General features: G+C 49.9%; 1 protein-coding gene across 3 annotated transcripts in view; it reads right to left on the bottom strand.

Moving 5' to 3' along the window:
• Nucleotides 1–15564, bottom strand: part of JADE2 (jade family PHD finger 2) — a 72580-nt gene that overhangs the window by 33328 nt on the left and 23688 nt on the right. For all 3 annotated transcript variants that reach the window (XM_032124638.1, XM_032124636.1, XM_032124637.1), the window contains one exon: nucleotides 2184–2353. In XM_032124638.1, coding sequence (XP_031980529.1) covers nucleotides 2184–2353 — 170 coding nt within the window. The remainder of the gene's footprint in view (nucleotides 1–2183; nucleotides 2354–15564) is intronic.

Raw genomic sequence — 15564 nt, forward strand, 5'->3', positions numbered from 1 at the left:
CACCAGCTCCCATCCTGCTTCCCACCTGCCAAACCCCCAGCTCCCCACAGTGCCAGGGACGTGTTATTAATCAATGCCACATCTTTTCCTTTCCAAGTCACTGGAAAAAATGTACTAGCCCTTGCACTGCTAAAGAAGTTGGGAGGACTGAGGGAGGGGGCAAGGTACCAGAATCCATTGGGCTGAAGCTTCACATGCCAAACACTGGTTTTGAGAGCTACTCTCCCCCCAACATATTTAAGGCTCAGCCAGTAATGACAGTGCTCCCTCAGCAACAGGAATGGGCTGGAGAAGCAGGTGATGGGCAGTGGTGTTCTCTGCATGACCGCTGCTGAGATCCCCTTCGTCCTTATCACCATCTAGAGTTGGTGAAGGCAGGAAGGCTCAAGGGCTTCCTCAGATTCTATGGTTTCATCCAGCCCAGCCCTGGACAAACACCTCCTAAGGACAGTCCTTGGAAAAGGTGACTGGCTGATAGATGACGAGATGGAGTCACAAAAATGCAGCCTGCTCAGAATGGCCGAGGGTCAGCAGCAAAGCACTGCCTGTGTCCTGACTTGCGATGCATTGGGATGCTGAGGTGCCAGCCCACCCACACACCTGCACAGAGCAGGGGTATGGCTGGGATGAAGCTCAAGCTCGCCTCCTAAACTCTACTCATTCCCAAGGCAGTGCTGCTGGAGAAGCCGCCTCTCTCCCCCAGCACTCGTGGGTTTGGCACATGCCAGCCCCAAGGTGACATGGGGACAACCAGCAGCCATCTGGCCTGGGGCAGGGACCTTCCAGTTATCTCAATCTTCCATCACCACGGGAGCTCCACATCTGGACACTGCATTTGAAACCGAATACTTTGAAGAAATAATAAAGCAGGGAAAATTTAACCCAGCTGAGCTGGAGAAGCCAAATCTCTGCCCACTTAATTTCTAGAGAGTTATGAATTTCTAGAGAGTTATGAAATACACACAAGGGGAAGCAGAAATAGAGACAACCCTTCTCTGGAGCCCAGACACACCTCTGATGGCCATGCAGCTGTGAAGATGGCAAGGGAAATGTAGTAGGGGATACACTGAAGGCACAGTGAGGTCAGAATGATGCCCAGGGTGGTAGAAGCTGAGTTCCTGATGCAGCAACAGCAGCTGTGCAGGGTTAGGAAGGGTGGACCCTCTGCAAGGTACATGAGCAGGACTGAGGCACTTGGCTCTATCCAGCAGCACCCTCTGCTCTGCCCAAGGACTTCACTGTAGCTGCCAGTGCCTCAAAAGCTGGGTGTGCTAATGACAGAGCTGAGGCTGCTACTACAGGAGCAGCTAATGAGGGCAAAACTGACTTGTGATTTCTCTATGATGCTACAGGCTCAAAAACTGAGATTATGGGAAATCCAATACACAGGATACCTATACCAGATAACCACACAAACTGTGAAAGCAGCCTCTACAACTTTCTCAAGAACAAACTTTCATTGTAAATCATGAGTACACCAGAAGGCCAGATCTTCCAAAACCAATGTCATGCCCAACTTCTGAGCTCACTTATGCTCCATGCAAGCTCACTGAACTGCATCTTTCTGCCTTCACCCTCATCCTGTTGCAGCCCTCAGCTAGCTGCCTGTGAGAGCCAGCACAACCTTCCTGCTCCGCAGTGCACAATCCCATCTGCTCAAGCACTTGGTAAAATTCTTTTTCCCATCCTTGAAAGACCTTTGCCACCAGGAGTAACTCTTCACGTAACCATGCCTGAGCCTTCACTGACCTCACAAGGTGAATGTTTTATTGAGGTGTTACTCTTACCTGCAGAGCAGTAGACACAGCACAGCAACCCTTCCCCAACAAGGACTGGAAAATCCCTCCACAGTCTGGCAGGACTACACACCCATGGGTCTGTGCCAACAAATCTGCCCACCAGACCATGCTAAGCACTAGTGCCAATGGTCAAATTCCAAGCTCAGGTACTTCGACTCAACCAAAATCCACTAAAGGATTTGAAGAATGTGCAGTGATATAACAGCAGTGATGCAGGCAATGTTATGCTGTGATATCTAGAGATGCCTGGGACAGAAAACAATCAGGACCAGCATTTCCGACATTTCTTCTTCAAGGCCTTTAGTTCCACATGCTTACCCAAAAAAGCCTGAATGCCCAATGTGGGACACCCAGGCCAGTAAAAAACAGAAAAGCAATACTCACCCATCTCCTTGAGCTCCATGTTAACAAGTTCCAACCAGCAGGCATCGAGCTCGTCCAGGTCATAGCGGCTCATTCCTTGCAAGTAAGTCCTTGTAGCTTCTGAAATCTCAGAGCCAGGCAGGCTGCTCGGTGAAACCTGTGAAAGTGAGTTCTCCAGCTGGGGGATGATCCTGAAAGAAAAGAAGGGGAGGTTGAGGAAGGGCTACAACTCACAAAAACATTCTGTTTCTTGCCATGGAGGGTGAGACCACACCAGGTACCTGACTCTGTGAAGGAAAGCAAAGCCACAGCACCCGAAGTCAGCTCATGGGCCGGCACTGACAGACGGCCCCAGCACAGCAACTACAGCAAGAGTGTTCCCATTCATCTACAGAAATTAACTCTTTACATGAGAAAAATGAGGTGCAATAGTGATGATGATCCAAGTACCGACAGCAAGCCCCCCAGCCATTAACTCCCCCATGAACACCTCCAGTGTGCTGTACCACTGCAGTGCCACATCCACACTGTGCTGGGCAGCACTTTGGCACACTTGGCACTGGAGAACATCCCATGGTGGCCTGTGAGATTTGTTCTGAGTGCTCTCCAATCACAACCACAGGGATGGGGAGAGGAGCTGCCTCATCTGCTGCAAACTCCCTGCACAGAGAGAGACCAGGCGCTGGCTGTCAGCTCTTCTGCCTTTCCTCGGCAACTCTGCAGCAATATGCATGATACTTGCCATGCACATGTCAACAGTGTCATGCCTAATGACATGCAAGCAGAGGACAAGCTGGAAATGAGAAGCAGCCTGTGGTGCCAGCTGACAGATCTCGGCGAAGTTGGGGATTGGAGCTTGCTGCAGTATTTGCACAGCTCACATTTCCTCCCCTGAAATCCACCTCCTGGCACAGATATAACGCCAGAAAGATGCTGCAAAGAAACAGCAACCAAACATCAACTTGCTGCAGCATGTCGGCCCCTTCCAAACAGCTTCTCCCCATGCAAAGCTGGAGGACCCAGCCCTGCTCTTGCACCAGTGCCAGCTGGGAATGCTGCTGATCCCTGGAAGACCTTTATCTGCCTTCTGTCCCGCTATGTAAGCTCACGTCAGAGCATCGAGTGCCTTGTGCTCTGTGATGTGTCTGGGGCAAAGCCATGGCGTCCATCATATAACCAGATGAACTGTGGTACCAGATGCTCCAAGGTCTGTATGTGCCAAGGTGAGACACTTGGGCCCAGCTGTCCTTGGGAATGGGACCCTACCTGCCTTGCCCAAGGTCAGGAAGGAAATCTGTGGCAGGGCAGGAAAATGAACCTGGAGTTTGTACAGACACAGACATGTAGTTTAATTGCTGTTCTCTGTGGTCACAAACACCAGAAGTACTTCCAGAGATGCCAGCAGGAGAAGCAACGATTTATGGCTCAGAGAGGGAAACATCAAGAAATGGGTTCTTATCATCTCTTTTGCTTTACTTTCCCCCCCAGTAAACTGAAAATAAAGATGTGACCCAATGTCCTGAGTACATCTCCAAATTTAAGTTCAAGAACTAAACAGAGCCACATGGATGGACAGCTCTTAGTCCCCACATTTTAAAACAATCTCACTGTAATCTAGGACAAGACTTGGGGATTCACTGACACTTCTATTTAATGCAGACAGCAGTAATAACACTGAAACTAGGCATGCTCCAGCCACAGCTTCAGGACTGGCATCTAAGGAGCTCCCAAACCCCTAAAATCAGAGAATCACAGAATGGATGGGGTTGGAGGGAACCTTAAAGATTATCCAGTTTCAACCCTCCCTGCCGTGGGCAGGGACAACTTCCACTATCCCAGGTTGCTCCAAGCCCCATCCAGCTTGGCCTTGGACACTTCCAGAGATGGAGCAGTCACAGCTTCTCTGGGCAACCTGTGCCAGGGCCTCACCACTCTCACAGGGAAGATTTTCTTCCTAATCTCTAATCTAAATTTGCCCTCTGTCAGTTCAAAGCTATTCCCCCCTGTCTAGTCACAACATATCCATCTAAAAAGTCCCTTTCCAGCCTTTCTTGTAGCCCCTTTAGCCTCTGGAAGATGCTAATAACAAAAAAATAAAGCAGGAGCTGCTGATGCAACACGCATTGGTTCACATCAGACTGAACCTCTCCTTCCCATGAGCCCAAGTCCAGGTCATCTCTGCACAGAAACAGGTAGGGGAGCAGCCAGGCTGGGAACCCCTTGCTACAGGAGAAACCTCAAAGCTGTTGAGAAAAAAACAGTCCTCCACCTGCAATGAACATTTCTGTTGGGAAGAGCTGCCTGAGCAGGCACGAGGTCAGGGCCCTAAGCCTTCATTAAGCCGAGTTACACAAGCTGCTCACCCAACAGCCCCTGCAACAGGTGATGCTCTGACACCGAGCCAGCCACGGATGCTCGGGATGGCAGGAGGAAAGAGCTGCTATTTTTATCCTGACATAAAACTGCAAAGATTAATGCTCTGTGTACATATCAAAGGAGTATCCTGAACAGGTCATTTACTGCATTGACAGCACTGAAATGCACTCGGTGTGATAAGGATGCTGACGTGACTGGAGCAATCCCTTGGGGTTATCTCACACAGCGCACGCATACTGCCTGCCATGAGCCGTGTGTGGGACACAGCACCTGGGCACGTCCACTCCCACCTGGGCACGCAGCCTCCACCTCCTGCCTGCAGATATCTCACAGAGAAGTTTTGCTGAACCTGATGATCAGAGACAGGAGACAAGTGACTCTCCCCTAGAGTCATGCACCCACCTCCCCAACGCTCCCAATCCCCTGAAAACCTGGATGCATGTTTAGACTCTCAAGCTTTGCACAGTCCCTGGTGATGCAGAGATCACAGGGAGCTCAGGGGCTCACTGATGATAACAGCACCACCAGCAATGTCCAGCTTTTTGTGACACTGTAATTAAATGCAGTTTGCTTTGGTTTAATGGGAACTGGCACTTACAGAGTGACATTTTGCTTCTCATCACGTCACTGATGATGAGGATCAAGGTAATGAAGATACAAACATCTAACAAGCTCACCAGCACTCTGTTAAAAGGTTTGAAACGTGCCAGTGCAGCAATGGCAGGTGCCTCTCCCTGTCTGGGAACACAGGGATCAGGGAGGGATGATCAGGTGCTGCTGCAGCACTCAGCAGACGCTTTCCTACAAGGAGTAAGTATTAATATGAAAACTATCTTCTTAAGAGGACCACTAAATTTTACTTTTGAAGTTTCTTCCCCATGACTCCATGCTGATCTGGCAGCATGGGCTGGGATCCCCTAGAGTTAATTCAGGCTTGGGGATGCAGGGACATGTTCATGCCATATTGTCACCATTTCAAATATCAGCAAACTGAGAAGGTCAGAAATTAAGAAACTGAAATAGCTGCTAAATTATTTTTTATACAATGAGCAGCTTGTATAACCCTATGAAGACCTGCTGGAAGCCTGGTCCAGACCAACTCCCTGACTCATCTGCAGCACTCAGTTAAATACAAGAGTTTTATGGTTTGCAAACAATTCAGCAAACCCTGAGAGGCTATGCCTGTTCCCATGAACATTCCTCCCACCCCGAGGGGAGCTGGAGGCTGCCAGATGCTGAGGCTCACATGGGGCATCCCAAGCCTCTGGGAAGACCAAGCAGGATGCAATGCTCAGAGGTGCACAGCCTCCCACTGATTCCTGGATTTGCTTCGGTGGATAAAATCCCATTCCTAAAAAGCAGCCCACTCCTTCCTGACACATGCTAAAGCACCTGCAAAGGGCTTTTTGGTGTTGAGATATAAAGATCAATGACTGCAGTGACACTGCCTTGGGCTAGGTGGAACACTGGAAGGAGAGATCCTACAGTTTAATACAAGAGGGCAATCATTTGGGAAAGACCATGCCCTGCCTCACAGCAACACAGAAAACAGACCCAGCCAGGCACCCTTCCTCATCTCCAACAGCTTCAAGAAACTGGAGCCCAAAAAGCTGCAAGCTTTGTGCTGTCAAAACACTGCAGCAGAGACATAGCAAGAAAAAGGGAACAAAGCACAGAGGCTGCCCTCACCAGTGTCTATACATCTCCTGCTGAGCACCAAGAGCTGGGGATGTCATCAGGGCTCCCCTTTTGTGCAGGGACAAGACTTAATCCATTTGGAAACCATGTTTCCAAATAGCTGCTCGGTGGACAAAGAAACACTCAGGCTGGGTGATGAGGAGTCTGCACATGTGCTACCAACCCACCCAAATTCCCTGCACCATCATGGCAAAGAATCACAGAGGCAAAGCCTCCACCAAGAGCCAAACCATTCACAGAAGCTCAATTACACTGGAGGAGCATTTACTCCTTTATTTATCCAGCCAGCCAGAGACACAGCATTTTTAAAAAATCCTGTATCAATCAAAGGCTCATTTAAACGAAGGGCTGAAAATTGGGATCAGCCTGAAAAGCACAACAAACCTGAGGCCATTAGTCTGAAAGTGGGTCTCAAGGGCACTTGAGGAAAAGGAGTAAGTGGACCCCAATACTCTTGAGGATCACATCTATCCCTGGAGAAGATTACACAGTAATAAAATATATTCAGCAAATTCCCATGGTTAATCATCTCTGTAAACTGAATGCTTCACTTGGCTGAAGGGAGAAGGCATTTTTTTCTATATGCTCCCTTTTAATACATCAGATAGAAATAATTAATCCTGCATAGTGTTTCTCATCTAAAAATACCTAGTTTTATTACAGCGAAGGCTTTAGTCAGTCATCTTTTCTTTACCTCCATTCCAGTCTAGATTAGTCTTGTCCAATGTCCATAAATAAATCAGCTTAGGAAAGATAGCTCTGCCAGCAACCTTCAGTGGATGCTGATACTGCTCCTACTGTCAGCTCTGCTTATGGGGGAATTTTCCTGTAGCACATGACAGCTTCAAAAGGGCAATTTAAAGGGATGGTTTTCACCTTCTGTTTACTAAAATAGTATCTAGTAGGCCACTTGGACTGGATACCCCATCTTCTTATGAACTTAGGCTAACAGATTTTATAGAGGCTATTGCCTCTCAACAGTAGAGCAGAATTTAAGACGTTAGAAGAAGAGCCTGGGGATGTAAGGAAGAAGGATGGGGTTGGAGATGGTGGTGGACGGTCACAATAGAGCCACAACCCACACACAAGGGTTTATGACCCTCAGCATACCCACACCCAGATTTACTGACCATGTTACTCCTACTTCTTGAATTTTATGGCTTCTAGTGAAGGCTATAAAACCATGAGCCAAAAACTATACTCCCAAAGCTGGGTTCAAAGAAGAAAGGGAACGCCAAGAAGATATTAAATAGTTACGTTTTAAATTAACTGGCCTGATGTTCAGACCTGCATGCAAGCTGGCTGGACCGGCTGGATGAGCCTAAAAGCATCTTTAGGACCCAGGTCTTGGTGCTAACAGGTACCTGTGCACTTCACCCCTCCCCCCTTGGCTGAAGATACTCCAGGTAACATCTGGAGCACCCTGGTCACCAGCACAGAGAGCTCAGGGCCCTAGGGGCACCCTGCTGTCACCCCTGGCATAAGCCACCTGACAACAGAGCCCCTGGACCCCGCAGGAGGGAGCACAGGTACCCAGAATCTGCCACATCCTCCTGTGGATGGAGGAGAGAGAGGGCTGGAGGTAGCTGGTCCCAGGGAGGAGAGAGGTGACACAGTGTATATCAACAGGCCACTGTCACCAAACCCTTTTATTTTAAAACAAACAAGAACCTGAGCAGAATGAGATGGCACCGCTGGGACCACTTTGCGCAGAAAAGAAACGATTTGTAGTATTTCCTTATTGGCTGCTCGAGCCAAAAGCCCCTCAAGATCTGGCAACAGCCTCTGAAAATCCATGAAAATTCATTATACGTACATCAACAGAGCAGCCACAGGAAGGGGAACCTGTGGTGGCGGATGGCCCTGTCTGCCACCCATTTTGCACCATTTGTAGGTTATCATCATGGCAGGGGCTGTAACAGGCACATTCCTAGCAAAAAAAGTTGATGGACAGAACTTAACATCAACCCTTCCCGTGTACATCCGTGCTTGAGCAAACAGCCCGGTGCTACCGTGCAGTTTGTCCCCACTGCTGTTGATGGGCACAGAGGGTGGCTGGGCTGGCACTGCCCTTTGCCATAACCTCAACCTTCTTTTAAGTACTTGTCCCAAAAACCTACAGAGCCAGTTACACGTGTGGTTCAGCCATGAAGCTCCACTCGGCTTTTGCTGCTGTTCTGAGAGAACAAAGCAGCTGAATTTGTCCCCAGGAGGATTCACCAAGCTCTGATAACAGGAGCAGCTGTGCTCAAAATGCACCCCCTGACTGCACAGACATCGGTGGCTAATGCTCAGGTCTGTGAAGGTCCCTTTGTGTTACCCAAGCGGCACTGAGGACGTTCAGGAAGGGGTTAATGCTGCTTGCAGCAGCGTCCTGCCCTCCGGGTACCAGCAGCCAGTGAGTGCAGCTCCAGGTGACGTAATGCCTGGGTGGCTGTGCAGGCTGCACTCCCCATCCCTGCACTCCCCATCCCTCCTGCGCTGGAGATGCGTCAGGGACCACAGGATGCCTGACCCCAGCATGTCTCAGGGACCCTGCTGTCCTCTGCCAGGCGGGGACCAGCCCAGGACAGCGCGGTGCAGCTACGCCCACCGTCCCTTTAGCTGCCGCCGTTGTCTTTCCCAGCTGAAATCCGACACTCGGTGCTGTCCAGTGAATATTAGAAATTTTCATTATCAGCTTTTAAAACATCCCCAGCCATCAGGAGCATCTGATCCGTGACCAGCACAGCACAGCTCCACAGGGCACAGCCTCAGCACAGCCTTGTCACCCGCAGCTGCTGGCACATAGAATTCCTTTCGGCTCCGGGACCATTCAAGGGCTCACTCCTTGGGCTTGAAAAACCCCCTGTGACAATCCCATTTCTGTGCAGAACGTTAAGGACGGGGTAGGGTACATGGGGTAGCCCCTCCTGAGCTGCTGGCAAGTTTAGGATTTACATAGGCAGGTTCTGGAAGTTTTACAGAAATGCTCGTGAAGCTCCCAATTACAATTAACAGATGCAGTAAGAAAAATGCTTTCTTTTTTCCCTCCCCATCTGAAATCTCCTTCTGTAACAGCCTGTAACTATAGTGGGTCCTTCCAGGCCTCTGGAATAACATAATCCTCTAAGGAGAAAGTGATTCACTCTTCTTTGATGTGATAAAAAGAGGAAAACAAGTGAACAGGAGGCACTAAACAGCCATCTTGTGAAACCCAGACAGCTTTTCCAATTCCATTTCTGAGCTGTTTATCACCACATAAAAAGCCTGATACCCAGCAGACTAGAGAAAGACCAGTGTTGATGTCCCTGTCTTTCTGATGTTTATATTCCAGCCTAAATCTCACTGAGGTTTAGCTCAACAAATGAATTATTTAAGTTGCAACTCTCATTCAGTGCCCAGAGAACCATTCTGATGTAGATGGGAGTAGGGACCTGGTACAGAAGCATTCAGGTGCAGAGCAGTGTCTGCTTTCCCAAGGCAGAGGAGAGCACCATAGCACAGCTGGGTTCATCTCCACAACTTCTGTCAGAGGAAAACCACGGCTGCAGGGGCACAGCAATGGCTGGGCAGTGGTTTGCTGGTGGGCTGGTTGGAACAACAAAACGCAGATGTTTTTCTGGTTGACTAGACAAAAGCAGTGTCTGGGCTGAGAGCAAAATACACACATAATTTCTGACGCTGTGCAAGGATCTTCTCCATATTCCCTTCCCCCTTTTCTCTCAGTGCCATTCAGCTCTAACAGCGGTGTTGAAAGCAGCAGGAGGGGACTGTGCCCTGCTGCTGGGAGGGGACACATCCTATGCTGCTCTTCTGGCTCTGAGACCCAGCAAAACCCAGCAGCCTGCAGTTCCAGGGCAGCTGCAGAGGATGTTCACACAGCACCTTCTCCCCGCAGGCAAGCAGGGCAGAGCCAGGCCCAGCACCCATGGGTGCTGCTCTCCCCGTTCTCCCAGAGCATCACTGACCTACCTGGTGGCCCTTCAAGGACCCATGTCACACAGCAACCTTCTCCAAACCCAGCCTGCAGGCTGCCAGTATTCTGCTCATTTCCATTTAAGCAATACATATCTTGGAATTGCTACTAGAGAAGCCAGGGACACTTGAGTATGTGTTTTCTAGATATAAAAAGACAAAAAGATGTTGCTTCTCTATGTAACTTAAGCCAAGCTACTAACATTAAAGCATCTGGAATTAATTATCCCAGCCAGATAATGTTTCCACAATTACTTCAGCAATGCAAACAGCTCCACTTGCCTTTGTATCCACCTACTAATGGAGACCAGAAACAGAAGACATGAGCAACGGTAGCAGCTCTGCACCTGCCATGGTCTAAGCATGAGCCACGGCAGATCAGGAACTGGACAAATCCCCCTGACACTGTTACTCACAGAGCTGAGTATGGGAAAGCTCAAAATACAGACACGGGCACAAGATGACAACTCCCATCCATCAGCACGGTGTCATCACACGGGTCTCCTTAAAGAAATCCAGCCCAGTGAAAGCAAGGCTTTGAGGAATTTGAAAAGGCAGCATCCAGACTCTTTTAATGTGTTCTGGATCACTGAACTAATGCTGAACCCTGAAACACATGAGAACTGCTCTGACGCTGAGTCACTCGAAGCAGCACATAGCCCATCCCAGAAAACAAGGAGGGATCCGCCTGCCTCTTCCACCATCCACGTGCAGCTACGCTTGTCTGGGTGCACTTCACGAAACCCCAGAATGGTTTGAATTGGAAGGCACCATTAAAGATCACCTAACCCAAGCCCCATACCATGAGCAGGGACACCTTCAACCAGATCAGATTTTCCAAATCTTCTTCAAGTACACTGAAAGAAACCACCTACCAGCTCTCCTCCACCTCCCCAGGGTCCTGGGAACATAGTGAAGCTCACTTTCCAGCAATACTTCACCTAAACTGAACAGCATTATCCACAGCAGCACCAAGAACTGAGCAGCTATTTCTGCTGCTGGGCTATCCCGCTCCTCCCGTCACTCTGGAGAGCACTTAAAAGTAATAGTTCCTTGCATTGTTCAAAGGGGACCCAAGGTGCACTAAATCACTAAGAGCTGATTTCATTAGTGCTGCGGTTGCAAGCCCAGCAATCACAGCTGCTGGGGTTTGCCTGGCTACACACTAAATCCATGGTTCTGGATGGAGAGCAGAGGCAATGGAGTGAGATGTGGAGGCTCTCAAGGCTGTACCAAACCAGAGTCGGTCCCAAGAGCTGTAAACCTTGTTACAGAGCAGCAGGAAATCAAGCTCACTCATTCTATACATTTACTGCTGAAGTACACTTGACTTTCTGTGTGCTTGATCCAGTATAAACCACAGGCATCCACCACTGGGAGGATTAGCAAACATTCAAAATAAAAGTCCAAGTGGCTCAGAATGAGGTAAGAACAGGCTGGATTAACACATTTCCCATAGCAAACTAATAAAGGTGAGGACTTGCTGAAAGCCCACACAAGAACTTGTCAAGCAGAGAGTAAACCAGAAATGATGACAAGTAACAGGCAGAGTAAATCACACATACTCCGTTGCAAAGCACTCACAGGCACTGGGCGTGAGCCAACAACCTCCTGCAGCACCAGTATCACCCTCTGCAGCACCAGTACCACCCTCTGCAGCATCAGTACCACCTTCTACATGGCCCAGACCCTCTGAACTGCTGCTGCCCTGGGTGTGATTCATCCCATCCTAAACCAGGTACCTGGAACACTGGCAGGACAGACCACCCTGTGTGCAGCCCATCCCCTCCCCACTGCCTGCAGGGACAAGGGTTGCCTGAGCAGATCTGACTGGAAACCTCCCTTTCCCAGTGGCAGAGCTGGAGATGAATCTCAGTGATGTTACATCACTAGGATTATTCTGCTGTCCTGGATCAGTGCCACTGCCCAGCCCATCCTCACCACAGCCAGTTGTCGCTGTGGGGGTCCCCAGGAATGGACAGGCAAGGAGCTTTCTTCTCCCCACACACGTCCCAGGGCTTGTGATCAAAACATTTAGGCCTAGGGCAGTTGGGATTTTAATTTCTTTTAATCAGAGCACAGTCTCTGAGGGAAGTGTACATGTATTTCTGGAGCATACCAGAACCCAGGCATATTTAAGGGCAGGCAGCCACAGAATGGGGATAACCAACCCAAGAAATAGCCCTTTGTAAAATCGCCAGCATGCCATCTGCAAGCTCCAAACTCACACATTTTTCATGATGAGCTGGAGGGAAGGGAAAAAAAAACAGGAAAAAAAAGGATTATGTTAAAAAAAAAAGCTCTGCTCCAAAAGCGACTCAAACTGCTGCAGAATCTTGCCTGCCCCTTCTGCAGCAAAGCCCAAGGGAAGCTGCTGATGAGTCAACAGCCAGGCTGCGTCGCCGACCGAGGAAAGGAAGTCCAACCTCACCACTCAAGAACAAAGTGTGCTGGTTCATCGAGTACACACTGAGAACGCAGCCTCAGGAAGCCCTCCCTGGGCTGGGAGCTGCAAGGATACAGCCTGGCTGCCAGCCAGCACTCCCGAGGGACGGGGAGAGGTGACGTCCACACATAGCTGGGACATCTGCATCGTGCCACCCTGCTGCTGGCCACTGCTCCTCAGGCTACCATGCTCCACAATGCAGCAGAGACTGCTCGTGGAAGGATTTTCTCCCTTTGCTGGAATCGCTCCCTCACAGCGCTGGGAGTTCTGGATGCAGCACCCAGCCCTGCGAGGAGGAGCTGAGGTGTCTGTTCACTGCCAGATGGGGGGCAGGGATGTGTCCCAGTCCTACACCCACTACTGGTGCACCAGTTCATTCTTCTCCCCACCTCAGTACACTCATCTCCAGCACTGCTTCCCACAAACCTGCTCTGCATGCCTCCTCTTCCACTGACACTGGTACCGCAAAACCACAACCTGCCAGCAACTACATACCCTTGTAAAAAGCTGCTGGAACTCCTGAAGATGCGGGGGCAACTCCTTATTAGAGTTCAGTAAAGAACAACACAGCTCAGAGGACACGAACACTGACCAGGCAGCCCCACACCATCATGATCCAGCCAGCCCTGCACCAGCTGGATGTGATCCCACGAGCATAGCAAGGAGCTGCCTGACCTGTGCACGTAGCCATTAGAGAAGGACAGAGGGGACTGAGGGAGGAGGACAGGACAGGGACACAGACACTGGCCAACGCAGCAGACGGCATTTGTGCTGGTGCCGCCGCCATCGCTGAGCTGGTACTCGCTGAGGTTGTGCCTTCCTGTTGCCACAGCACTTTCTGTTTTCTGTTAAAACAGGGCCACAGCGACGATGCAAGTATAGATCTGCAATGCCAAGAATATCTGGGAAGCCTGCCAGCAAGAAGCAGTCTTCCTGCTCATCCTCCCGCTGTGTGCAAATTCACAGGAAACAGAATCTACAGCACATACTAATGTGGCTTAATGCGAGATCCAAGAGTCACCTCGAGATCCTGCCTGCATCCCTGTCAGCCTGGGGAAGGAGCCACATGCCAAGAACATTAAATCATTAAATAAAGAAGGAAATAAAACCTGTACAGGTGCATTAAATCCCATGTAGGTGCCGCTGCTTTATGAAGTGATGCTCTGCTGTGCAAGCTCAACACGCTGCCAGCATCGCCACCAGTAGCAAGCCCAGGTCAGGCCCTGGCACATCCGCTGCTCAAAAATGGCTTCAAAGTCTCCTATGAGCACCCATATCAAACCAGCAAAGTCCACATCCTTTGGGGTTTACTGTGGTGTGACTCTGGGAATACAAAGCTCATATGAAACATCTCATTTACAACAGGAGAGGTACCCAAAGCCCTGATGCTTCCAAACTGCTGATAACTCCTACCCTTACTTTACCTTGTTTAATCCTTAAGCTGTGCTGAGATGAGCCACTTTGCATCCAACACCCAACTGCACCCCACACCAGACTGGGACCTTGTACCTGGCTCTACTCATGTTGGAAATCTCTGTGCCTCTGTTTATACAACTGTAAAATAACTGCAGACCTCACACAGGGGCTGTAAGGCTCAGCTCTGGTTCAAGAAAGCCAGTGGAGATCCTTTGACTACGGGCTCTAGCAGAGGTGGAATACACAGTACCACTGGGATGTAGTGTCACCACCACCCAAATCCCAGGTGGATGACCAGGCACATGGGCACGGGATGCCAGCCTGCCTGCTGGAGGGGAAAGTTGCCCTGACTACTCATTCCTGATAGCTCCCATCTGACTGAAAGTGGCTTTTATCACCACACAGGAGCCCTTCAAGCTCCAGGCAATTCTCAGGCATGTCACAATACAAAATAAAACTCTTTTGAGTAGCCATGAGCCAGAAGTGATCATGGAGAGGAAACAGCTGATCTCCTGTGCTGCCTCTGATGACCCTGCTGCCAGCAGCATCCTCCTGGAACAACAAGCTAAGATATGCTGCACCTCTTCCCTCCCTGCTTTCCTCACAACTGCACTGCAATTTGTGCTAACCTAGAAAGGACCCTCGAGTTTAAGGTGGCTCTTAGTGGAGGCATTTTCAGACAGCTGCTTTCTGGGGAAAGCATTCCTTAAAATACAGCTCTTGCCTTCTGCCTCACCCCCAGCTTTTGACATTTTACAGCTCCAGTAAAACAAAATGTTTTAAAAATCTAATTTTCAGCTTTGGAGGCACAAAACCTAGAGGCAGGGCACAGGCAGGGAGAGCCAGTTTCCAAGCAGCCAGGCGGGAGATGAAAAGAGCAGCAGCGGCTGCGTGCACGGCACCTTTTGGAGGGCAAGATCCACCTCTGGAGCGGGAAGCGACTCCTGCACACTCCACGGCACAACCCACTGGCTGCCAGTGGCTCAGCCCAGGAACCAACCCCTGGGCACCAGCATGATGGGCTTGGGATTATTCTGCAGGCTTGTCTGCTCACCAGCTCCCAGGGCTCCAGCGTCTTCTCCCCAGCCCCCCCACCTCCCTCTAGGAATTTCACATGGAAGTGGCTGTCAGAAGTGACAACATCAGGACTGGATTAGCACAGGCACCCCTCCCTAAGGGCAGGATGCTCTGTTACACCTCTGAGATAGGGGAAAGCAGAGCACTGACAGTGAGGAAGAGCATCAGCTGCTGGGCTCCACATTTCCAGTCTACAAAAAACATCAATGCAGGGACTTTTTTCAGCAGATTAAAGGAATTTGGATTGTTCATATCCGACACAGAGAGCATGTTTGGTTTAGATGAATTTTTTTGTTTGAGATGGGAAAACTGAAAGTTTGGAAGCAAAGGAGGAAAGTAATGCAGAGGCCACGGGGCAGCAGCCACAGGGTGGGAGCAAAAGCAGCAGCTCAGGTAGGACCAGCAAGGTACCTGCTCCTGGGATGGATACTG

The sequence above is a fragment of the Corvus moneduloides genome, chromosome 15, assembly GCF_009650955.1.
Source record: "Corvus moneduloides isolate bCorMon1 chromosome 15, bCorMon1.pri, whole genome shotgun sequence".
In the NCBI taxonomy this organism is placed as follows: domain Eukaryota; kingdom Metazoa; phylum Chordata; class Aves; order Passeriformes; family Corvidae; genus Corvus; species Corvus moneduloides.